At 42.9% G+C, this 26,628-nt stretch overlaps 4 protein-coding genes across 7 annotated transcripts; 3 read left to right on the forward strand and 1 right to left on the reverse strand.

Moving 5' to 3' along the window:
* Positions 1-320: 320 nt before the first annotated feature.
* LOC116840783 (uncharacterized protein KIAA0930 homolog) lies at positions 321-8,809 on the forward strand. 3 transcript variants are annotated; one of them, XM_032807964.1, is made up of 9 exons: positions 321-847; positions 2,270-2,589; positions 3,300-3,563; positions 3,627-3,726; positions 4,281-4,586; positions 5,867-6,115; positions 6,537-7,145; positions 8,214-8,363; positions 8,623-8,809. In XM_032807964.1, exons 1-9 carry the CDS (start codon positions 727-729, stop codon positions 8,661-8,663), a joined length of 2,160 nt encoding a protein of 719 aa, XP_032663855.1. In that variant the 5' UTR covers positions 321-726; the 3' UTR covers positions 8,664-8,809. The 3 variants fall into 3 exon arrangements, with proteins under 3 accessions (XP_032663855.1, XP_032663857.1, XP_032663856.1); XM_032807965.1 differs by lacking the exon at positions 2,270-2,589 and having other exon boundaries at positions 711-847; XM_032807966.1 differs by lacking the exons at positions 5,867-6,115; positions 6,537-7,145.
* Positions 8,810-8,960: 151 nt separating this feature from the next.
* LOC116840785 (vascular endothelial growth factor D-like) lies at positions 8,961-12,393 on the forward strand. Its single transcript, XM_032807970.1, has 4 exons — positions 8,961-9,268; positions 9,473-9,734; positions 11,462-11,656; positions 11,882-12,393. The coding sequence occupies exons 1-4, from the start codon at positions 9,148-9,150 to the stop codon at positions 12,027-12,029; spliced, it is 726 nt and encodes a 241-aa protein (XP_032663861.1). The 5' UTR covers positions 8,961-9,147; the 3' UTR covers positions 12,030-12,393.
* Positions 12,069-19,635, reverse strand: LOC116840784 (arylsulfatase B). Of its 2 annotated transcripts, none has more exons than XM_032807968.1 (8): positions 19,366-19,635; positions 18,178-18,351; positions 16,314-16,526; positions 15,592-15,841; positions 15,288-15,467; positions 13,655-13,921; positions 12,885-13,158; positions 12,069-12,769 (listed from the first exon to the last, which is right to left on the reverse strand). In XM_032807968.1, exons 1-8 carry the CDS (start codon positions 19,483-19,485, stop codon positions 12,604-12,606), a joined length of 1,644 nt encoding a protein of 547 aa, XP_032663859.1. In that variant the 5' UTR covers positions 19,486-19,635; the 3' UTR covers positions 12,069-12,603. The 2 variants fall into 2 exon arrangements, with proteins under 2 accessions (XP_032663859.1, XP_032663860.1); XM_032807969.1 differs by having other exon boundaries at positions 16,314-16,516; positions 19,366-19,619.
* Positions 19,636-21,196: 1,561 nt separating this feature from the next.
* Positions 21,197-25,011, forward strand: LOC116840706. Its single transcript, XM_032807782.1, is given in 7 exon segments — positions 21,197-21,220; positions 21,341-21,523; positions 22,012-22,284; positions 22,373-22,655; positions 22,773-23,106; positions 23,570-23,936; positions 24,165-25,011. Coding segments are annotated over 7 exon segments (2,025 nt in total). The 3' UTR covers positions 24,726-25,011.
* Positions 25,012-26,628: the final 1,617 nt, after the last annotated feature.

Raw genomic sequence — 26,628 nt, forward strand, 5'->3', positions numbered from 1 at the left:
AATCAGCATTTCAGGGCAAATTCATACCTTGGCAGAAAAGTGAAATCAGAATGAAAATAACAGAAGTCAGACAGAATTCGCGCCAGTAAAAAAAGCAGAAACTGTCGACTATTACCTGATCACCAGCGCGAATTCTGATCGGCTTTTTCTCGGTTCTTCTGCCAAGGTGTGAATTCGCCCTCAGCGTCACTGAAAGAGCCTCAAGTATGCCTCGAGTCTCCACGTCGGGTTTCGTTCGAATATCGCGCCTCGGCAACGATGACAGCAACGACTGACGCACGCATGCGTCATATTATCGACGAACGCGCTCGGCGCGGTCAGTCGCGGCCGAGCCGCGCCGCGCGAGGTGTACATGGAGTTGACGTTTCTTCCTCTCCCTCAACCTCCTCTCATCCTTCTCGTCTACGACGCACCGCGTCCAGCCGCGCGCTTCTCACCGACCGCTGCGACTTTCGGATGACGAAATGGGAACGTCGTGAGAGAGAGAGAGAGAGAGTGAGATCTCCTCGTCACCGTCCGCAGCGTTCGCCGTCTTCGTCCCGGAGCGATTCTCCGAGCGCGCGCCGGTCTCTCGGTAGCCAGCATCACGCCGCTCCCGATCGGCCAAGGACGCCCCGTAAACACGGCGACGCAGCCAGGTGTAGGAGCCGCAGACGGCCGCGAAGCGCGAGGTGAAGCGGGACGTTGAACGGGAAAACGTCGCGGCTGACTCATCCAGCTCCGAGCATGGCGAGCTTGGCGAGCAGCTCGTCGTCGGGCTTGACCAGAGCACCGACGATGTTGGAGCAGCTACTCGAGGAGATCAACTTCCAGAGGACGAAGGAGCTCAGGCAGATGCTGAAGGATGGTTGGTATACGACCGGCTCCGGGAGCGCACAGTCGGTCGGCTTGTTTGTATCGTTAAAGGGGTGACCGTCGCACGCGCGCGCGTGTGTGTATGTGTGTGACGCGACGCTCTGCGTGAGTCGACGGTGAGAGTGCGCGCGGGCGACTTAGGGTGTGCTCCGGACGAATAATGTAGAGAGTGTTTCACTTTCGAGGGGTTGACTGACCGTCACGACGAAATAGGTAGACTTGTCTCGCGCTCTCCAGCCGTTCCCGCTGGGACTCTTGGGAGACGTTTCGAGCGATTGAATTCGGCTTCTTCCTTCGTCGCGATTCTCTTGAACCGTTCTGCAGGATTCCCGAATACGCTTCGTATTGAAGAAGGAACGAAAACTCGCGCCGTGTCTAGTTTATTGTTGTTTCTTGCGTCTTCTATTTATCTGTTTGGTTTTCGTAGACTTTCTAACGATCCAGGGGGAGTGCAAAGGGATGGATTTTGATTTGAATAATCAGGTGCTGTGATTCGTTCGTTCATATGTCTCAGAGTTTCGAAATTCTCAAGCGACGTAGACGAGGAGGAAATTTCCTCGGGGGTTGTTTAGCTTGACTTCGCCAAGACGTCATCCCTTTGAATACATTACGTTATAATGAAGACCACTTTATCTCGCCCCCTTGTTCACGTAGTAGAGATTGATGAAGTTTCCGTTAATCGTTTCAATTAACCGTACGTTTCAATTAAGCGATTACCCAACGAGGCAGCTGGGAAAATATTCTAGCTGTGATAATTTCTAATTAAATTGTTAATTGCAAAACAACTCTCGACAACTGCACCGTACGTTATTCATGTTCCTTGTTTCTTTTTTCTTTATTTAAAATCATATATCAAATTGCTCACATAATCATGCAAATACAAAATGATATTACGGCATATTAACAATTTTTATTTACCCTCACCTTCTTGCGTTTCGTGCTTTTTCGTTATTTCGCTTTTCATCGTGCGTGCGCGCAACGCCAATCTTCTGCTTTGTAGACACGCAAGCTCAGCATTAACGGCTTCACTTTTGCCTCTTTTTAGACTCTAAGACGCGTGCTTAGACAGATTACGGATGAATGCGCGCATTGTTACAAGCGATACACGCATGAAAAGACATCAAAGGTCCAACAGAACGAAGCAACAATCAGAAAACGTTTATTAGTCGTATTTCCACCTCTCAGACTTTCTCCATCAATAACTCGCGTCGAGTGCATGTATATATGCGTATCGATTGCCAGGTATTTCCCGCCTCTTACGCTCATTATTGTGTGTCTCTCCCTCTCTCTGTCCCGCGACACCCCCTTCGAATCGATCGAAGGTGAATTTGGTAGTGATAACAGACGACGCGTCCTTGAAAAGCCGGACGCGAGCTGCCTCTTTTGCACACGCAAATTCTCTCGTATTCGCCAGACTCCGGATTCGTCGTACTCCAAGGCACCACGTACTGGACGGACCTGTTCGTCCGGCACTTCCTCTTTCAAGCGGAGCACACCATCGACGGCGACGACCTGCTCTTCTTCGTGCGTAAGAAGCACGTGAAGACGTCGTCGAGGTACCTACCGAAATTCGAGACCGAGGTCGACGTGTTCCGCAAGGACAGCAAGAAACTGCCGATCGGCGATCCCGACATCGACTGGGAGGAAACCGTGTACCTGAATCTCGTCGTGCATCAGTTCGACTACACGCTCACCTTAGCGATTTGCACGAGAACGAGTCCCAAAGAATTGCAAGTGAGCAAGTTATCGGCTTGACGTCAAGTGACGTTGGCTTATCTTTCCACACACTTGCAAATACATAGAATCGCGTGGACTCACCGCGTGACGATGTTTCTAAAAATAACGCAATCGAAGAGATTCTATTTCTAAATGTAGAACTCCAGAGTACAAGGATTAATAGTCGTTATTTCAAATTTATCTCGAGTGAAACACTCAGATTTGAACTTGGACTCAGACGAGAGTTTTTCAACTGAATCGCGATTGTAAATGTAATGTCGCATATATTATATGATTCGAGCGGAAGAATCTAACTCTATATTCAGATCTGAGTATTTCACGCAAATTTCAAGTAACAACTATTAATATAAATCTATGACCCGTATTAGTAGTCGAAACTTAAATCTTCTCACAGAGAAGATACTCAGATTTGAATTTAGAGTCAGATGTAAATTTTTCAGTCGAATCGCGATTACAATGTCGCATATCTCATATGATTAAAGTAAAAGACTCAAATGCGAATATCTCACGTAAAACAAGTTTCAAGTGACTCTTACATATAACAGCCTAAATCTCTCTCTCTCTCTCTCTCTCTCTCTCTCTCTCTCTCTCTCACCGCGAATTATATTGCACGTTATCATTTATTTTACATATCTGTGTACGTACTACATCACGATATGTCGTCGAAAAATTGGCATCTCGCGCAAACACAGAGCGACTCTTTCCAGGTACTGCGAAGGCATTCGCAGAAAGTGTACGCCAGTCCGAGTCGACGGCGTATGGACGCGAAGGGTGACCTCGAGGAAATGACCTACCCGCACATTTGCTTCATGGTGGACAACTTCGACGAAGTTTTCTGTGATATTCTAGTCAGGGACGGGGAGATGGTGTGCGTGGAGTTAGTCGCCTCGGACAGGGAGGGCGCGGTCCAAGGTGTCATATTTCTCGGCTCGATCAGATATGACGCTCTGAAGAAGGTGTACGATGCGAGGGTGAGTGCTCGGCGCACCCAGTGACATTATCAGATTCATACAGTAACGTTCGATTATTTTTAGTCGAGCCTCAGCACCAAAATGGCGCAGCGGATGACGTTCGGCCTTTTCTCCGGCGCGGCCTCGCAGAGAATAGAGTTCGTGCGGATGAAGGGACCACGTGGTGCGTACATTTCGTCAATTAAAGCTGATTTTCTCGTATCATTTCCTCGAAGAAATGATTTCGGCGAACGAAATCCAAGGGTGACTAAACCAAATTTGCGTGTAACCAATCTCTGGAATCGTGAACGATTACATCGGGTCGTTCGATATGCTCGTAGGGATTTTCTATGAAGAACTTGAAGAATCGCTACCCACATAGTCGGGCGCAATTTAACCCATTAATTGTCATGATCTCATCTGCAGATTACTTTGCTGTAGCGAGTCTTTACTTATCTTTCTTTTTTCGTCTCTATGTCAGAAAATCCGGAAAAACTATAGATTGCAGAAAAAATTTGGCAGTTAATTTTATCTTGCCTTCTGCTATAGAAAAAATAGTCAATTCTTGAATAAAATTACGCCCAGCTATCAAAATATCAGCTTCGAACTCTTCGCGAAAATTCCTATCTTTACTTATCAAACAATTCAACACTTCTTCCCCTTTTCTATTAGCGCGACGACGTACAAAGTCGCATAGGCACGACAAAAATTCCTTATACGCGAATCGCAATGCTCTAGGCAAGGGACACGCGGAGATGGCCGTGACGAAGCCGAAGGGTTCGGGCGCGGAGACACCGACGTCGGAGCCGGGCTATTGCGCGACCGACGCTCTCTGGGACGCCGATTGGGACGACGCCGAGGAACTGTTCATGTACCGCCATCAACGAAGGCTGTCCGATCCCAGCGCGAATCTCAACAACTTCGTGCGCGGCGGCTGGAGAACGAAGCCTGACACGGTTGCCACCAAGGCGAGGTCGGAGAACGAGGGCCTCGACTCCATGGCGAACGGCCTCAGCGAGATCGAGGCCGGTGATGTGCGAGATGGTAATTATCAAGAACGTAACTCGCGCGAGATCGAAGAAGAGACGATTGTTACCTTACTTACTAGACCTTTGATTTTACACTCTTAGAGACCGGCTATCCATAGCTCGCATTTAGCGCTAGATGTGGTAGTTCAGAATAGCGTACAGCGTGACGTACGTGACGTTACGGAAAGTTTTAGTCTCCCGCTAAGATTTGCCGCAATCATTGAGTCTAACGTCCAACGAGACGGCTCGTCATCATTATCCTTTCATTCCTTTTCGTTGTTTACTGTCAGAAATGCCTTCTTTCTTAATTTGCAATAATTTGCTCTTATCAATCATTTTCTCTTTGTTCACCGTGAGAAAACGATGCCAACGATATTATTATGATTATTTTCGTTACATTGTTATGTGAGATTCGGAGAGAGCGCGACAGCGCCAAACGGTAGATGCGGGATATGGATACGCGCTTTATAATATCTTTCTCTTCTCAATGTATTTCGTTCGCATCCACTCTCGGTCTGCTCGGCATGCTCCTGTGTTGTATCTGTGTGATGCACAATTGTCTTGGATGTTATCTCAGGCATATAGATCTCCTTATCTCGGCAAGTGACACTTTCTTTTCCTAATGCTGGTAACTCTGCATATAGACTCGAGGCTGACGGATCGGAAAAGCACTCCCTCCCGGAGGTGTGGAACGTGGTCGCGTTCGTAGCGCGATAGAGAGCGAACGCATGCACACGTTACTAAACGTTAGTTCTCCACCTCGGGCTCGCGTCCCACCATCTATCTGTCTGCTTCCTTCTCGCGCGAATGGCGCGGCTCGTCGCGCCGCGATAGAGAGACTCAACTTAGATATCAGGTTATCGTCGGCGACAGTTTCCGAAATGCCTCTTTAGATCTACTTCAGCGTCTGGGACGCCGAAATTTCTCAGGGGCGTCGTGGGCAATGTGCTAACGAGAGCAAAACTGTAGCAGTAGCACGATGTGATTGCGAAATTAGACGATATGTGGGAGAAATAGAAATACACCGAGAAAAGAACAGACCACTTACCAACCACTATAAACCATCATCACAACTACTACCACCACCATTACCACCACCTGCACCACCACCACCACCACCACCACCACCACCGCCACCACTACCACCATCACCACCATCACACGTTAACATCCGACGATTCGCGAGGTCGCGTGTACCGAGAAAGGCGAACGGGAGAGCAAAAAGAACGAGCGAAAGTGTTGTATCTTCTTGTGTCTAATCAGTGGCACGTGCCATGCCGGCTCTTTCCTTTGTAGCCGATGTACAGGATAGCAGCTGGGGCGGCCGGGGCTCACCGGGAAATCGTAGGAGTCCCTGCTCGCTTCGTCGACGAAGATCGCCTCAGCTGTCGGCCCGACAGCAACAACAACAACAACAACTAGTACAACAACAAGTACAACAACAACAACAACAACAACAACCCGTCCACAAGCAACGTAATGCTCGGGAACGACCCGGGAATGAGAATTCGCCGATTCGCAAGGAGATCTATCGCGAGACACACGGTGAGTGTGCTCGTTCGCGCTAAAAACGATCAGTCCGCGTCTCTCCTGTCTCTGCTCTGACAACGCTCTCGCTATTGCGACCGGTAGAACACTCTCTGTTCGATAGAACTTTCCTTCCTGAAGCGTCATGTCGCGTTCGACCAAGCTTCGACGGACACAAATAAGCTGTCAACTCGAACTTATTCTTCTAAAGGTGTTCAGAATGTCAAAACGACTTTGTTCTTTGATTATTCTGTCTGTCGAGATTCGAGCGAAGCAATGAGTGAGATGCCAAAGAGCTATCTTACGTTGCCGTCAATGCCTAAATAAACAGAACCGCAGCCGCAACGTTGGCAAAGCGCAAGGAGACCGGGGACACGATCGTTTGTAGTCGCGAGACGGGTGCAATCGCCGTCAAATGACGACGTGGTTCTCGCGGCAGGTTTCCACAACCAGCACAATCAGCAGAATCACCAGCACCACCATATAGAAGTGGGCAGCGAGATCTTAGTGCCGGCCGGCGCGTGCCTGACGGACGACAACGTCCGGCAGAAGCTAGACTCGGGCGCCATATTGGTGCACGGTAAGGAGGAACTGCCGCTGGGCTACGACGTGGCGACCACGGAGGACAATAACCGGAAGCGACGGCCGTACAGCGCCGGCCACCTGCTCAACCACGAGCACCGGCTGAACGGCTTGGAGAACGACGACGAGGAGCGCCGGCGGCTCAGCGACGATGAGCTCCTCAGGGTGAGGCGCGCCGACGGACGGCGCCGCCTACGGTCCGCCGGCTCCGATCACGAGGACTACGCGAACAACGGTCTGAACAAGAACGACGAGCCGATCAGAGACAAAAACGCGAACGCTCGCGTGACGCGCGCTAATAGCGATGTGGCCGCGCGCAGGCAGAGCGCCACGTTGCCCCGAAGACGACGCAGACGAGCGCTGTCCGGCAGCTTCGCGGGCAACCCGTTGCCACCGCACCGGGTCACACCCGACGGCACCGCGATCTACTACTGGTGCGAGCTCCCGCGCCGCCCCGGCTCACAGGGTAAATTAATCTCAACCCTGACAACCCCGACAAAAAACGACTCTTTCTCTCTGTCTTTCTGTCTCGCCCACCCACCTCCTCAGCCTACCTCCTTCCTAATTCCGATAACAGCAACCCGGAGACTATCGCTTCTATTCTAACCGACTCGCTGTGCGTAAACGTGTGCGTAGATGTGTGCGTAGACCCGAACCCAAAGCGCTCCGCACGACGTGCTCAATGACTGTGTTTATGGGATGGTGAAACGGGTATTTGTCGTGGTTGTGGTCGCTTTTCGTCCCGGAGTGAGAGCGAGGGTGGTGGCGATGGTGGTGGTTCGCCGGACGGCAGCATGACTGTCGGAAGCGTTTGCAGTCATTCGTAGAAAGCACCGCGCTCGGCCAAGCGACTGCCGCACCTGACAATGCGATCATTCTCGGCCGAGTTTCCAATTTCACCACCGGCAATAAGCATAGTCATCGAAAGTAGGTAGATTGAATTAGCTCGCTTCGTGGACAGTGACGTTCATTTTCAGCTTTTAGTATCGTAACAGATACAGCGCACTTAGATATCGGCTTTCCCCGAAGTAAGTGGCTACCACTTCACGACTCGCTTTCAGCAGCCAGTAAGGATCCGCTTCTGCGACTGTGTCTATGTGCGTGCGATCCGCATTTAAGCAGACAAGGTTGATCGTGGTTAAACTAACGGAGAAGCTAACACGCTCCTTGCGACACTCTCGATGCGCATTCATGTATGTCTCTCGCACTCTGTCTGCCGCTCTTTTGCACACGCATTTTTTCACATCTAGTCTGTCTATCGTATCGCTCGAACTCTTGCGTAACGTCGCTCATTTTACTCAACTGCGGCTCTAACGTCTTGACCTTGAAGATGCACTTGATCCCACGACTTTCAGTTTCGTCCGTCTGTCTGAATTTCTGTGTCTCGCCGTTGACATTCGATGTTCGTCCCATACGCAAAAGATAGAAACGACTTTGTCGGTTTCCGAACGCTCCGAATCGTTCCAGGATGTACATAGTCCGACGTAAGATTCGGAATACTTCGTGATAACGAGCATCGTTTTCTTCTCGCCAGAGCTGGACGACGGTGCGTACAACCCGCTCTGGACGATGCGCGGCTTCACCCAGACCTTCCACTTCTGGAAAGAGACGAAGCGGGCGCAGTCGGTACCTCTGAACGCTTTCTTAACGTACATCACGTTACCATGGTGGAGCATAGCCAAAGGTGAGGCGAAAAGTAGTTTGGAGTTTTAAAGGTTGGTTATGTCTGTCAAATAAAACAGGAGACGAAGTTATCTCAAAGAATTAACAATCTTTGCGAAGAAAATGAACAATATTGCCTTAGTATGTTCTTTTTTCTAATGACTCATAAGGACTTCCTACTTTTCTCTTGATAAGTCCTACGAGAATTCCATTTGCAAAATAACGGAACTTTTGCACCTGATGGACGAATGGCATGACGATCCAATCTGTTTCTGTTACAGACATTCTGGATCACCGGGAAGGACCTATCTTGACGTTCTAGCCAACAACATAACGTGTACTCCATTTCTGATTTCGACATTTTCCTGTCCTCTTTCTTTTTTACTTTGTACGTATGTCGACGAGATTGTGGCCCAAGAAATAACGATGTATAGATTAAGTAATAAAACGAATATTATTTGCAAGAAACGTCCGCGCATTTCGTTTGGATTTCGTTCGACGATCCCCTCTCGCCTCGCGCAATTTCCAGTCGAGCGTGTGTGCATCGTGCAATAAATTATTTGTCGATAATATATATTGTCGCGAAATCGCAGGATAGTCGTTCTAGCGAGTGCGACCGCAACTCCCTCTTTTTGCGACAATTAATCAACATTTTGCGGCCGTTAACCGCACGTCGCAATTTTGTATTTTCCGGCCTTTATAAGTGAGTGAGGAAAGAACGTTGTATTCATTAGTGACTAGAGATGTGCGAGCGTTATTGTAGATAATCTTCAGTTTCGCCTAGTCCTGCGTGCCGCAAGCTAATCATGAAGTCTTTCGCCTTGGTGTGCGCTATTGTGATCGCTTTGAGTTGTTACATCGCAGCCGACTACAGAATTCCCAATTACGATTACAATGATTTGCAGGTTGACGACATACAGAGAACAGGTATTGACCAAACATTTTTTTGAGCACATTGTCCATCATGCCGGTTTATCTCTGTACAATAAATTATAAAAGGGAGAGAGAAAGAATGTCGAGGAAAATATTACGTCTTATAATTACTTTTTTGGATATAATATAATTGGCTATAATCGTACACACGATAGACGCGTTTTGTCTCTTTGAAAACAATACTTTCGAACTCAACAGAATGCAATTATGAGATTATAAGAAAAAACGCGAAAGATGTGGAGTGTACACCGAAGGACACTCTAATAAAATTGTACCCGCCGATGGGCTATATCTTTTACCCGACTTATGCACTTGTGAAGAGATGCGACGGCTTTTGCCATGCAAGAGCAAGAACGTGCATACCAGTCGAAACCAATTTTGCAGCGGTTACCGTGAACATGTTTGGCGTAGACCACAAGTATTGTTACAACGTATCAGTCCTGGAACACACCAAGTGCAAGTAAGATCATTTCTTGTATGTTTACGCATCTCTTGGTCTGATATCTAATAATCGGAACGTAATTAACACCCCGGTAACCGACTGCATCGTCATGATATCACTGCGTTTCATCAAGTTACACGTAAAGTATTATTAGTTGCAAAATAGGAGAAAAACTCTAATGATATGCAATGGCAAATAATTTGAGAGATTGAAAACTCAGATGAATAAGAGCCAAAACAAGCTGAGAAGCTCTTGGAATGTAGAATAATATATATATATACACACATATACAGGGTATTTCCTCTAATTCGACCACTTAAAATATCTCCGTTATTTTTGATGATACGGGAAAATATTACAGGGAAAACTTGTTTGATTGGAAAGGACACATATTATGAAGAGCGAAAAATTTTTCTCGAGATCATAAAGCACAAAAAAATTTTTATATATTTATTATGTAAAAAATTTTTTTTTTTTTTTTTTTTAAGCCAATTAATTTGTCTCATTATTCTGCACAAAAAAGCATCAAGGCAAGATAATATTTTACGAAATATGAATATTTTACGAGATATTTTGTATTCTATGTCAAAATGCTGGAAATTTCAAGTGTTATTACTCGAAAAGTTCTTAATGAAAAAATATTTTATTATAGTGTTTTGAAAAGCTCTCGAGATAAGCTATAAGAATATGTAATAATATATGGGCTATTCCATTTAAAAAAATCGCGGTGACCTCGAAATCTCAAAAACTATGACCTCGAGAAAAATTTTTCGCTCGTCATAATATGTGTCTCTTCCAATCGAACAAGTTTTCCCTGTAGTATTTTCCCGTATCATCAAAAACAACGGAGATATTTTAAATGGTCGAGTTAGAGGAAACACCCTGTATATAAATGTCCTCTCTTTTCAATGTCAATACATATAAATACATAAAACCGTTTCGATTCCGCTTTGGACTATCTTCAGCTAATATTAAATGTAAACAAATAAAACTCTTTATACACGCCGACCGATATACATTGCAATCAAAATAACAAAGGTAAAATCGAAATGATAAATGTAAGGAGAGATATTCTATTTCGTAAGAGAATTGAGAATTGAGAATTTTAATGATGTACAGTTGCAAATAACTTCGCTACATTTAATATTAGCTGGTTGATAATATTACATGGTCGAAAGCGGAATCAAAAAGTGTATTTATGTATACTTACATGATATAAAAAAGAAAAGTTATTATTAGTTCCAAGATCAGCTCTTGTTTAGGCTCCCACCCATTTAAATTTCCAATCTTTAAACTATTATTATAATCATTATTATACCATTAATTGCATTTATCATTAATTTGCCATTTATTTGCCGTTTTTTTAGCAAGTTGAGCAATCAGTGAAAATCAACGCGGCAGTCTGTGTATTAATATCTCGAAAGACACAAGATTTCCGGTGTAACACTGTAAAAAGTTGCATGTTTTCGCGTCATTTGCTTATCTGTGCTTTGAATTATTTGCGACAATGTTCACCTCGAATTTCCGTTCCTTCTCGCAATAAAATGTCCGGTTCGGTCGGCAACCGCGAGTTTCGGGAGATAGAGAGTGAGAGGAAAGAGAGGGAGAGATAGGATAGAGAACTGTTGCTGAAGATGGAGGAACGGAAGTTAAATTCTGTGCTACCAGGAAATCGGTCACCGCAGAAAGCGTACTAAACCGCGTTACAAAATTATTTCATATCCGCTTAAGCGATATAATTTTAGATGCCAGTGCAAAGTGAAGGAAGAGCATTGTAATGAAAATCAAACATACTCGGAAGACGATTGCTTGTGCAAGTGCAAGCACAAAGAGGAATGCAAAATAAGCGACATGGTCTGGAAGGAGGATATGTGCAAGTGCGTTTGCGACAAGGAGGAGCCATGCGGGTCCGAACTTGTATGGGTTCCCTCAATGTGCAGGTAACGTCGCGCGCAGAGAAACGCCTTTCTTTCGATGCCGCAGATCGACAGTCTCGATTTTTAGCTCTCGATCATTCTCCTTAAGCGATTCACTTAATCCTTCTTCCACGAAGGCCCGCGATCACTTTCGCCCAACGAGCGAGAAACGGCAGCTCGGGAAACTTTTAGCACACGGCAGCCGATTTTCGACTCGAGTGACGAGCGCGAAATCTTTCCCTGTTTCAGGTGCGCCCAAGTCGTGAATATACCCATGGATCTATTCCGTAAAACTTTGCGGAGTAGTTTATTTAATACACATTATATAAATAGATTGAATGATAGAATTAAATGGAATAACAGAAATAGATGGAATAATAGAAATAGATTGAACTAATGAGAAGCTTAAAAATATAATGAGATTCCACCCAGACAATTGTGATCTTCAAGTATTTTACTCGATATCAATAACGGTGATATATATGTATCTCATCTGCAATAATTTGTACTACAGTTTGTTCGTTTACAGCAAAGTCTCAGGCGCTTTCTTTTTCCGTTGCATTCGGAATCAATGTCACGAAACAACATTAACGAACTCAGCAATCAACTTGATAACGTCGAACAATCCGCGCTTGATTGTTGTAAATAAAATAACGTTCTTAGCTTACTCTCATTAGGTATCGCTGGGATTTATTAACGAAACATATGTATTGTTCTTATAATTGACGCTTATATATATAATTATAGAAAGATAAAAAATGTATGTGTCTTTATGATCCCGTAGTAAAACTCTTCGTATAACATTCCAATGTTTCACGACGGAATTCGTCCTCTTTGCAAGACATCGAGAGACAACATTTCTCAAGTGGAACATGAGCCAACGCAGGCAACGATTTCAGATATGGCCTTTACACACACTCAATCCGCGATGACAGATGAGATGAGATATCTGAGTGCTGCTGTGTAATCGATTAAGCCACAGCGGTTAAGAAATTGACGTAGTCTCCGAAATTGCTCCAAGTGTGATCCCACAGACTCGGGTCGGCCTTGTTATCCCAAGGGAGATTCCCGGGGTAAATCGCGGTGCTATTGAACCTCTTAAGCTCGTCCTGCAGCTTTCTCATGATTGTTGGGAACCTTGAAGAGCACGCACAAGGTGACTATGGGATATAATCAGGTATACAGATGCATCATCAACGTGAAATCTATCTCACGCGAAGATGCAGGAACGTCTATGCCGTATTCTACTCACTGCTTAACGAGATTATTATCCTCGCAAGGATCCTGGTAGACGTTGAAGAGACATGGCTCTTGTAGCGGCTTGCAGATTGGCAAGCTGTCGTTTCTCGGCGGGCACTTAATCATTGCGTTCTCCCGCAGCGTCCTCACCTTTTCAGCAGTAATACCTAATCCTATACTCGCGATGGCGCGACCCGCTTCGCTGTTGATCACGCCACCCACGTCGTAGACCCATTCTCTGCCGGACGGGCCGTACCATCCGTCCCAAACTCCATTATAAGTAGATCCTGTGAGAAGATAAGCTCTTAGAGCGTCGAGTTTCACGACCAAGTGCTACGATCAAAATTGTCAATAAGTGTAATTTATTCAAAATGTTTGACATATGCAATTTAAGTTTATCATACCATAAGAAATATTCATGGTTTCAGAAATTGAAATGCAAATATCAGAATTTTGTTCATAGCGTTGCATGTCAGAGTTAATTGAATTTAATTTTTATTAAATAATTTTTTTATGTCTTTTGAGTTTTCGCTAAACTATTAAGCCAGGATTCGAACCGAGGTGTTTCGAGTCTCCGCTAAATTATTAAGCCGGGATTCAAACCAAAGTATCTTGAGTCTCCACTAAACTATTAAGTCGAGATTCTATGTTAATTTTTTTACTCGTTTATTTCATTTCACTCAAACGAGTAATCAATGACCGAAAGGAGAGAAGCAACGAATAATTGCGAATCTAGAAATAGAGTATTGCTGGATGGAATTTTTACTTTCGCGATTCTTTTACCTTGAATGAGTTTCCAGTCACCGACTGTGATAGCGGACACGCCGTAAATATCGTCGATATTATGAAGGACGCTGTCTCGCGGCGAATCAGTGTCGTCGCTGAGCGCGTTCCACAGATCCATGCCGTCGATGCTCAAATTCGACGGATTGCCACCGGCGGCTGTTATAAGTGTCGGCAGCCAGTCGGTAATGTGTAGCAGTTGCCTGCTTACTCGACCAGGTCGGACCAGTTTAGGCGACCACACCAAGCCCGTACCTCTGACACCACCTGATTATTACGAGCGATTAATCATCGATTTCACACAGTCGCAGTAGATTAAAGGACCGTCTACAATTATATAAATGTTTACAGAGCACATATTTTTTACGATAGCGCGACATGTTTGAACATTTCAGATTATTTAATGTGACACGAAGTATTAACGTTCTGAGATTTGGAGAAAAGATCGTTTATAAATCATTTATATAAGGGTGTGTTCATAAAAATCGTCGCGGCTTTAGCTAAGAATTAGTCCCGGTGGTATCTCGAGCCAATCACTATCAACCACTTATTGTTTAACCTACACGGAAAAAACAATATGATTGATCCATACAGAAATTTGATTGTGCCAACCAGATGCAATAGTAAAATACGGAACAACTATTTATGTAGTTGCTAGTAACCAAAGAGCAATGGCTGAGTTACTTATGTAAGCAGTGATAATACATAGTTAATACAAACGCGGCTCATTACGCGGAAACTACAAATATATTTATACACTCAGAACCAGTTTTCACGTGTATACATCTCTAGCTGTGCGCGCAGTGAATTGCTTTTATTTTCTAACATCGCTGCTTTGCAATATAGTATTGATTAATGCAACTATATCAATATTTAGCTTGTCTATGCAAAATGATCCCCTTACTAATTTCTGATTGTCACAACCAGATCACGCGCAACTTCATTGATGTAGTTGACACACCAAAGTAAGTAAGTCAAATCAACCATATATATAACTATCATACAAAGATATGTAGAATGATGCAGCTATTTGCTTACAACTAAATACTTTTTGTTAGGTGCACTACATCTCTTTTTTCCGTGTATCATTAATACACGGAAAAAACAATATGATTGATCCATACAGAAATTTGGTTGTGCCAACCAGATGCAATAGTAAAATACGGAACAACTATTTATGTAGTTGCTAGTAACCAAAGAGCAATGGCTGAGTTACTTATGTAAGCAGTGATAATACATAGTTAATACAAACGCGGCTCATTACGCGGCAACTACAAATGTATATTTATACACTCAGAACCAGTTTTCACGTGTATACATCTCTAGCTGTGCGCGTAGTGAATTGCTTTTATTTTCTAACATCGCTGCTTTGCAATATAGTATTGATTAATGCAACTATATCGATATTTAGCTTGTCTATGTAAAATGATCCCCTTACTAATTTCTGGTTGCCACAACCAGATCACGCGCAACTTCATTGATGTAGTTGACACACCAAAGTAAGTCAAATCAACCATACACATAACTATCATACAAAGATATGTAGAATGATGCAGCTATTTGCTTACAACTAAATACTTTTTATTAGGTGCACCACATCTCTATTTTCCGTGTAGTATCGATCAACTCATACCTTCCCAGAGAGTATTTTTGACGCCTCTCAAAGGCCAATTAGACGCAGCATTCAAATTAAATCCAGCGGCGGGTCCACCATTGTCCGTCGAGAAGATGATTATGCTATCTCGTAATATGCCTTTTTTACGCAAAGCTTCGACCACTTGACCCACCGATTTGTCCAGTTTACTCAGCATGCCTGTGGCGGAATTTCAAAGATTAGTATTAGTACTACTGCCATTAGAAAAAAGCGCACGATATTTTTATTTCAGTCATGCGATTATCCACATTTACATTTGAAGCCACGAGCACTTGATTATCACCTGCAAAACGTCTGCGATTGTAGTCGAAGATATTATCGAACTTGGCGACATCTTCGTCCGGCGCCGGAAGTGGGTTGTATGGGTTTCCGGAGTGCACAGCTGCGTGGGCCAGATATAGGAACAACGGTTCACTAGAATTGTGCTTATCGATCAGTCTCAACGCCTCCCTTGTAAAAACATCCGTTGAGTATTGTCCGTGGAGGTCCCATGCCGGTTCCATGTCTCGTCTCATATCCAGACCCCAGTAAGGCTGCATAGAAATTTCAATTTTGTATTCTCCTCTAGGCAAGACTTTGCTTGCGATTATTATAAAGTAGTTTCACGCACATGGATAACGAAGAAACTAGTAGAAGATATCAGTATTATCAAGAAATGTTAAATTATTTGAGTGCTCAATTTCCTTCTCTTTAATTTCGACAGCAGAAACATCTCTCAATGTCTTTATCTCAGTTTTATTCGAACCAAACATTTCGGTGAGTCGACACGTTTTTACCGTGCACTTAACACTAATGCATAGCACTCGCGTTACAGTCGCGCCGAATGAGCTTTTCACGCTCATCTCAAGTTGGATTAATAAATGCCGGAATTACGGCACCACGTTAAAGTTCAGCGCGACCTCAAGTGCCGTCTCCATCAAGAGGTGGGATCTCATCGTCTCCGTCATCGTCGTCTTTGTTGCGCGTTATTAAATCGAGCTAGATTTATCGTGGTACTCGGCTCACATTTTCAACGGCCGTATGATCAAAGTAGTCCTGGTGACCTGTCCAAAAGCCAGTGTGCGAGGCGAATCCCCGGTAAATCGGCGTGTACTCCTTCGTGTAAAATCCCAAATGCCATTTGCCGACGATGTGCGTGCTGTATCCAAGGTCGCGCAGATATTCCGGCAGGATCTTTTCGTGAAGCGGCAGTCCTCTAGGCTCGGCACCTTTGAGAACCTGAATTATTCATGAGATCCGAGTGTCGTGAGACCATGGAACCTCCTCCGTCTCTTATTATATTTTCCGCAAGGGATTAAATCAGTGGCTCATCAATATTTCATTAGTTGAAATAGTTATCCGCGGGGAAACACGATCTCGCGTTTTGAACGTTGTTTATTGAATGGTTAAACCGTCGAGGATGCGCACGTAATTCATTGACGAACTCGAGAATTATGGAGGAATATACGTGAATCATTCGTCAACGCGGAGTGCATGTGAATCAACCTCTGTCTATGTGCTTTTGTTTACTTCGTATGCGCGCGCGCCCGCACTTAATACACGAGCTGACGCAGTGCTCGAATAAAGTAGCAACGTCTGCCACTCGGTATGATAATTTCCAATTGAACTATCCGGGTCAACGCGACGAAAGGGCGAGCGTGTGCAATATTCACTTTATATGCCGCTGTAAGCCGAACAACAACGCTTCCGCAAGTTGATGGCTTGCAATTGTGTTCATTTATCGAAAGGTGTAAAATGACGATTGAAAATAAACGGGTCGGTTAATTGCCGTTATGTCGATCGCTCTAACGTAAAAGCTCAAAACAAAAAGATCCAGAATAAACTATATTGAGAGAAAAAATACTTGATCTAACTAAAATCATAGTTAATTTTGGCCGCAACCATATTTTTTGGTTGTTCCAACACGAAAGTGGTAGTAACAACATATATTATCATTAATATTGTAATAGAATTTAGTAAAAAAATGATTCTCTTAACTATGATTTATGGTAATTATTTCTCTATATGATTATAGTTACAAATATACTAAACTTTCTTTTCTCAGTTAGACCATTTAGACACATTTAGACCATAGATTTAGTATAGTATATAGACTGCGTATTGGGCTGAGCGGGCGTCACAGAATAGAAAGAAATAGCATGCTTTGAATCACCATTCTATCTTTTTCTAATGACACGTGATGGGGACATTCCAGCCTCTCTTTATGTTTAGAATGGGGGTTTACATTGGTTCTCCTACATAGTATGTTTCCCTCGTAGCGTCTTTATTATACACATATAAAATACTTTATACACATATAAAACACTTTATTATTACAATCGATAATTATCGATAATTATTCTGATATCCTATATTATTTTTTCTTCTTCAATTCCCTTTCGCCTTTCAATTCCCCTTCATTGCTTTCCCATTCATCTTCTTATCCCCACTATGCGTCGTTAGAAAAAGATAGAATGATAGAATGATAGATGCGTCGTTATAGAAAAAGATAAAAAGATGATCCGAAGCATGCTATCTCTTTCTATTCTGAGACGCGTTCTATTCTATTCTGTGAAACTATAGAAAACATTGAGAACACGCAGTCTATATATACTAAGTCTATGATTTAGACAGACTTTCAAGGTATTACAATCGAAGAAACAGAAACATGCTCTATAGGAGTCAGTCACTAGATATTACGGAGAGATTTGCGAGAAAAAATTCAGGCAAACGAAGGTCCGATTGCAAAATAAATTCATCTCGGAATCGTCGCAGATTCCGCTCGTTTAGACGGCGTTGTGTATCTCTCTCTCTTTCGCGTCTTTATTATTCGTTTGAACTCTTAATAGAGCGAGACAACGCGTGACGAAACGCTGAACTTGGCACTTACGCCGTGTTGCATTCCGGTGTGAATGGGATATTTGCCGGTCATCAGAGCGCTCCTGGACGGTGTGCATATCGGAGTGACATAATACCTGTCGAGCAGCAGGCCGGAGTACGCGAGGGCATCGATATTCGGCGTCGGGATCTGGCCGGAGCCGTGAAAACCAACGTCATTCCATCCCTGGCGATAGCGAAAATAAACGTCGACGTTGCCTCATGAAATAATCAAGTCGACCTGGGAACGCCGCGCTTGGATTCAGCGTTTACCTACGCTGCACACTTGTCGTTTCCAAACGTATCAAACGTAATGAATCCAAGCTGTTTTGTAAAGTCTAACTCTTTCTAACAAGGCGTACCGCGTTGCAACTTTCCTTCACTCCAAATTGATAGTTAAATAAAAAAGTAATGTGGCAAATATCATAACGTTATGTGCAAAATACAAAATTTAGGCATATTCAAAAAAATATAGATAAGCTTCGGACGTACTTTTTGTACTTTATTTTCGTGTAAAAGACAGAAGGCAAGATAACTTCAATGATATCGCTGATAAAGAGACAATACATGTATAATGTTTCACTTAAATAATCGGTTGACACAAAGTTCTATTGTTATCGTAACACACTTGACTTGGCAAACGTGATAAACGATAGTCGTCATGCTTCAACGAGAATCATGGCTTACTTTTTACACATTTACTTGTTTCTTTCTCTTATTGACTTCAAATTTACCTCTTATTCTGTTTATTCTTTTTATCTCATAAAGCATCTTTATCCTTTATTTTATCTCTTAGTTAATTAATAAACTAAAATGATTAATTAATTATTAATTAACTAAAATGATTATAAATAACGAAGTAATCAAAGACTTTGATTACAAATCAATAAAGAAAATATGAGAGCTATCAAGAGTCCTCGTATAAGAGAGCATATAAGAGCTCTTATGTTACAAGAATATTTCCTCATTGATTCCTTTATTTTGCCTTTTCTTTCTGACCGAATCTTTTCCAAGCTCTAAGATGTTTCCTTTCAAATACCGAATGTTAATTAATTAATTTATCTTATGTTACAGGAATATTTGATTCTTTTCTTTTTTGACTCAATATCCTCCAAGACGTTTCCTCCCAAATACCGAATGTTAATTAATCAATTAATTAACTGACTAATCGCGGAACGCCCAGAGGGGAGACACAACTTGCCAAGTCGTCCGCCAAGATGTAAATAATATGCGGCTGCTTCGCCGGTGTCGCGCGAGTCAGCGCGAGCAGCAGGTTCAAAAACGCCCACCACGCGACTCCAGGCGAGGACGTACGACGCATCGTGGCCCGCTGCTGCCTCTGGACCAATGCGTCGCGTGTCCCGTAGAACCGGTTTCAGATTCCACCTACGAGAATGCGACGACTGACACTGCGAGGCGCGTATGCGCGACACGATCGGTTGCACGAAACTGTCTTCTGCTCTCGGACTTCACCTCGGAGCTGTCTTTTTCCGGGCGCGCGTATAGTGGGGCGCGTCTCCCACCTTGAGGAATCCTCTTCGTTCACCTCGTCACGTCAATCTCGTTGCCGTTTATCTACGATCATTAATTCACTTGCTCGCGGTACGCTAAGTAACCGCGAAATGAGAACTGCTCCGGATACGAGGCGCTTCTTGAATTTTTCGCAGCGCGGACGGCTTATCTACGAAGTCTGCATTAAAATTCTGCACTGGATATGCTGGAATTTCCAAACGAAGTACCAATTGAATTTGTCGATTCAATTAACCGAATGGTAGAAGTAAATCAGTGCATCTCAAATATCGCGTGAAACTTAATTAACTAAAATAATTATAAATAACGAAATGATCTGACAAATCAATAAGGAAAATGTGAGGGCTATCAAGAGCCTTCATATAAAAGGGCATATGATATGCCTACGTTGATATAAGGTGCTTTATAAAACATGAAAATGAGCAAAATTAGCTTAAAATTGCAATTAGATAAGTAGTAATTAAATAAATATAAGTGGCGAATTATACGCGACGATAAAAATGTTTCCAGCGTGTACTTCAGCGAGAGAAACTCGACGGAGACTCGGCAGTAGTACAGAGACTCGTTTGTTTCTTCCTCCAGAAAAAACATTTCACAAGTTTGGATGTAATTCGCACCGCGATAATGCCATCCCGCTTTTACTGCACTGAGCTATTGCACGATGTTCCCGTGAATTATACCGTCGAGATGCTATCGCGCCGTATTGCGTGTCCCATAATTCAGATAGACGTAACAGTTAGATGCGTAATTATTTCCCCCCGAAATGTCGCGCTCCGTATCATCTTTCCCCGTCGGAAACACATAAAACACGCGTGAAAGTGCGTCGACGCGCGTGAATTTTCCTTGTCATCGCACCATCGCGTAATCACCGTGCGAATAATGGTGCAACTTCGTCGCGGAGAAATGATCGACGCATAAAAATACACGGACAATCTAGGAAAGAATTTTCTCCGCTGAAAACGTAGATGAACATATAGTAATGTATTAAATAGTGGTTTCAGGCAGATTGTCGTTCCACAATCCTTGTTTCCAGTGCATCTAAGCTAAGACTGTGAACTTGTTATAATAGCGCGCACTACTTTTTTTGCTATTTGCAAAAACAAACGATGCAAATGTGCGAGATAAAATATGCGCTAGACAAAACAAGTGATCGAGCGACAATAGCTTGGTAATGTGAAAGTACAGATTATATCGTTGCGCTGTGAATACACAGTTAAACAGTGCATAACGAGTGAAGTCAAATACCTTTCATCCTGTTCCGTCGTGTTAAAGTCCATTGTCGATGGTTAACCCGTATCACATACACGACAAATACTGGCATGCTCATTTGTCGCGTCGCGTCACGTTGAGGAAGAACGACGTCATTACGCATATGTATGTTTTTTGTATGTATTTTTTTTCGATATTAGATGCTTGTGTAATAATAAAGCGCGAGAAACTTAATGTCGCACGTTATCTTTCCGTCCAAATGGACGAAATAGCGATGATAGCGAAAATCCACGATGATAGCGAGCGATAGTTCGAAAGTGTGACAACCACCTATCTTACGTGCGATCGATCGATTACACCGGCAAAAAGAACGGCAGGTATTTATTCCCGGAAAGTAAAATTCTAAGGCCGACTGACATTTGACTATTTTGCAACAGAATGTTCGCAGCTGTCCATCGTGTGGGAACCTTCTGATCGAAAAAGTTTGATGTAATCGTAAGGAGAAAGCATTTGAAAGCAACATGTCGAAAGTATCTCTCTGTGTTCTCCTCCCATTATTAATCGTGAGCGTTGCGTCGTTGAAGAAGAAGCTTCATTTTAGCGACGTGGTCGACTCAACGGTGAGTTACATTTTCAAGAAGTAATTTCAAATAACGATCAACAGTGCCAGTCAAATCATATTGCAGCCGGTTCTCCAGTTTGACACTCCACAGAAACATCTCGATTGGTTTTTCTTTCAAACATTTTTAGATATGGGGTGTATTAATACATAATACTTACATTTATATCACTTATAATTAAGAATAATGTATTATACGAGTTTTATGCTTTTATTTTGAACAATATTTGTATTTTATTCTCGACAACAATTCTCTTGTTTGAAAAATATCAATTTACATCTCGCTGCGTCTCTAAACAGAGAGAAGACAAATAATGTTAGCAGTCACTAAGACCGCGTTTGTATCATCGTCGGAAATCATTAGAATCTATAAAAACACCAGCTCAAAAATATTCCAATTATATTTTTGAAATGCACACTATTTTTTATTCAATCATTTAGAAAAATATTTCCTCTTACTATAGACATTATATTCTGTTTTCTTCGTAGATCTCGATTCTAAGCAAATGCATACTACCGGAAATCGCCGAAGAAACTTTATTGCTAGGCGGGGAATACAATGATTTCCTGAAACGAGCGCTCTTCAATATTAAACCGGTAGCTCTGATAGCGGAGTCGAAGCGTAGCGCTCTCGACAACTTTGCCAGGACGAAGTATTCCTACCATCAGTATCTGAACTATCGCTTTATCCACTTCTTGCGAAAGGTGCACCGTTTCGTACTGGTGACATCCTCGCAGCCGCTCTTGCGATCTGTTTTGCAGGTAAAAGAACTCGAGATCTTTTTATCTTTATTAGTTAAATAAGATATTAGAATCGATATTTTCACCTCATCAACCTTCCATATCGTAGAGAACAAAAGATTCTCCTTGGGCGAACGCAGACGGATTTTACATCCTGATCGACAGACAGACCGCAAATCGAGGTTGTATAAACGCTCGCTCATATCTCTGGGCAGCTTGGGAATACGACTTACTCTCTGTCGTGTTCATATGCATCGATCCAGACGACGGGATTGTCCATTACACGTTTAATCCGTTCTCGAACCACACGCCGGACAGTTGGCACCAGGTGAGCGTTTTCAGAGGACGAGACGATCATCCGTGGAGAATGTTCAAGAAGAAATTCGCACACGGTATGTAATCACAAAAAAGAATTAAAAGATGACTGATCTTCCTGATTGAAACACTTATCATCCACGCGTGTTTTGTTGAGTTTCAAGAGAGTTGAATGTCCACATTGTTGCATTCAGACGGGGACATATGCAAGGACCTGCACTTCGACAGAACGACCACTCTGAACGGCTACGCGATTCGACTGAACGCGATTGAAATGCAACCGTTCTTGAAAATCAATCTCACCGAAACAGGTCTGGACTTGTTCGGCGGTGACAACAGCGAGGTCATCAAGGTGCTCTTTCATAAGCTGAAAGCGTCCCTTTTCATCGACATTCACAATGGTAGCACCTATGACCTCGGTGGCGTAGGGCCTAATGGTACTTTATGGGGCATGATGGCCGCAGTGGGCGACGGAAAGGTAGACATGGCCATGAATACCAGATCGTTGGTCGCAATGTGGAAGCTTAGGTGTGTGTTCTATCGGCAAACTGAGAAATATCGTCTTCGTCACAGAAGACTTGATCACATCAGGATATTTAACATACACACACATATAGATATGCATAATATACACACAGAGAGAACGATTTGATTGAATCAAATAAACGCTTCTTTGGAATAGTCCAAACGAATTTTTTGATTGATTTAACAAAATTTCGTTTGAAACAACAAAAATATTTATTTGCGGCTTAGTTACAAAGAAATATTTTTATTGTGTCAACCAAATAATTTATTTAGACTACTCCAAAGAAATATTTATTTGATTCAATAAATCGTTCTCTCTGTGTACACATGAAATATAATATACTATAATATAATAACTATAATAATTATAATAATTACAATAACTATGATATTACTATAACTATAATTATAATATAATAACTATAATATAATATAAACATATGAAATATAATATCTCGTTGTACAGGTACACATATCCTCACACAAGATCGGGCATTTGCGTGATATCGCAGCCGAATCAACAAATCTCGGAGTTCACCAAACTGATAACGTTTCTGCAGCTGCCAGTGATGATGGGGATTTTCATAATCTGCCTGCTCACCTACGTGATTTTCACGAGGAACGTGGGATACGTTTCTGCCGCGTTGGAGGTGATAAGACTCATGGTCTGCGTGGCAATTTTGCATCCGCCGAGAATCAGTTCCGCCCGAATCTTCTTGTGCATGGTGTTCATTCTGTTCCTGAACGTAAACTCCTTGTTTCAAAGTCGCTGGTTGTCCCTGCTCACCGTGCCGGTCTTTTACAGTACCGTCGACAGCTTCGATAGTATCAAGGTAATCAAATACTTAAAATTAAGGTGTCAAGTACTTAAAATTAAGATATTAAGTACTTAAAATTTCGCTCAAGTACTCGGTTACGCGACCAAGTCTTGACGAAACACTACGGTGGAACTTTAGCCTCCTCAAATAAATCAAATCTTTATGAACATCTTGTCTCTCTCAGTCATCGATATAAGATTATCTGGACTGTAAATGTTACACCTCGACTGTGCTGTTTCGCAGGAACATGAATACAAAATACATGGGCCGTTGGTTATGAAAGACTTCATAAACGACAACGTGCTCAAATCGCGTTACACCGTGGCGAGCTCGACCAGTGAGTGCAAGAAGTCCGTCGAGAATTCGACGGACATTGTGTGCATCGGCGACTGTTACCACCTTTATTACAGGATCCGGAATGAGGACCTGTACGAGTCAAAGAATCTGCGCGAGATGACGTTGACGTACGTCACCCGCGAGGATTGGCCATTGTACGGAAGAGTGAACCACGCTATTCAACAAATGGTGCAGTGCGGTTTGATCAACAAGTTTCGAGCCGACAGTCTCAGAAAGCTCAGGAGAACGAGAATGAAGAGAAACGCGAAGAAGAAAAGCTACAAGGTGATGTTGCTGTCGCAGTTGGCGTTCAGTTTCTACATCCTCGGTGTCGGATACAGCTGCGCCACTGTGGTCTTCGTGGCGGAAGTGCTAATTGATATATCCAATCGCAATCGAAGAGCAAGGGAAAGAAAGCAAACAGCTGGAACGGATGTTAAAGTTGTGGTGATATCAGCGTGGAATTGAAGATCCGACTTTGCATAGAATTTAAGAAACTACGTTAAGAATACTGAAAAAAGATATAATCCTATCCTTAGCGGAATTCTCTATATGTGGTTTTAAGAAGATTTCGCGAAAATCAAAAGAATAATATTGCAAAAAGAAAGAACTATAGCTGCAAGACGTTATTTCCTGTAATTTCACATTTTAAGCGAAAACCGAAAAAGTACACTGCAAAGCCAAGAATGTCATTTTAATTAAATTTCTTTTTACTACATTTCTTACCGTTTTAAGGCTCCTGGGGAGTCGCATCATCCATCTCTTTTTAATGACGTCAGAAGCGAGAAAACGCATGATAAAATTCCTGCAAAATACGTCGAGATAAACAGATATATCCACAAAACGACATTTGCGATTGATTAAGTACACCTCTAAAATACTCCGTACACTTTTCTTTTGTTCTAACAATCAACAGATAATTATAAAATAAATGTGACGTGCAATCGTCTTTTCTAACCTAATTTCCTCATTATCTTGTCATATTAATTTTCCGATTATCTATTGATTTTTAGAACAAAAGAAAAGTGTATGGAGTATTTTAGAGGTGTACTTAATCGATCGCAAATGTAGTTTTGTGGATATATCTGTTTATCTCGACGTATTTTGCAGGAATTTTTAGCATGCGTTTTCTCGCTTCTGACGTCATTAAAAAGAGATGGATGATGCGACTCCCCACGTTTAGAAAATGCGCTAATTCACACGTGTCAAACGTATTAAATGACGTGACTTGAAAACGCAAGAGAAAATGTAAGAAGAGTTTCAGCCAAGTCATACGTTTATGCGTTTAAAAATAATGCACTTGCAGAATTGATTCCTCTTCTAATGAAGAAGAATAACATTGTGCTTAGAATATTTTCCTTTTTATTCATATGTATGCTATTATAAAAAATAATAAATACCGCTATGTTGGAAGAAGAAGTACAGAAATGTCAAGCTTACCTAAACCTCATTCTATCCCTCGGCTTGATTTCGGTTTATTGATTGTCTTCCGCGAACTAGTAACGAAATATCGCGCGAACTATGTATCCCACGGGATATTCGGCTGCCGCTCTTCGCGGTAATATGTTGTTACAGCAATTCCGTCGCATTTTCCACGAAATATTGGCGCGATAATGCAAGCTTGCGCGAGTTTCCAGACGAAGTATTTTCTAGTAAGCGAATGGCGTAGAAGAGCACGTATATCCTTGCGACAAACATACGTCGGCGATTCCCGATTACTCGTCGCTGTCATTTTAGGCGCACACACAGCAGTTTCTAAATCAAAATTTCCATGACATTTGCACAATGGAAGTTTATTTTCTTCGCAACGGTCGTGAGATGTTCGCATCAGTCTTTAATATATGTGCCTACTAAAATTACGGAAAAGGATATTATGCTCCGGAGAATGGTAAGGCTTCGCTTCACTTTTTGTATTACTTCCGATCCAAGTATAATTTCTGCAATTTGCAGGGTATGATATTAAGCAGCTGCCTGGCGGACGAAATGAATTACGTCGGTCTTGTTAGAGACGCCGAAATTCCCGAAAGTTGGTCCCCCGCTTTTATGAAAAACACTCCAACGATCAGGCTGAAAGTTTCGAATCACACCGAGCTGTTTCACCCGCCGAGTATGTTCCGCAATTTCTCTCGATACGACAAACTGCACGTGTTCGTCTTGTTCATTTCGTCGCCATCGAGTCTGAGATGTCTGATCGAAAGATTAATGGGATCGATATGGTGGAATCCTTTGGCGTTTTACGCAATCGTCGATACGACCGCGGACACCTGCCAGCAGCCGGAAGCTTATCTGTCGATCGCCTGGAAGTTGGATCTCGACTCGAGCGCGTTCTTCTGCGTTGATTCCGACGAGGGATACGTGGTTTACACTTACA

The sequence above is a fragment of the Odontomachus brunneus genome, unplaced genomic scaffold (assembly GCF_010583005.1).
Source record: "Odontomachus brunneus isolate Ranch 3 - 2012 unplaced genomic scaffold, Obru_v1 Obru_scaffold_011, whole genome shotgun sequence".
NCBI classification, from domain to species: Eukaryota; Metazoa; Arthropoda; class Insecta; order Hymenoptera; family Formicidae; genus Odontomachus; species Odontomachus brunneus.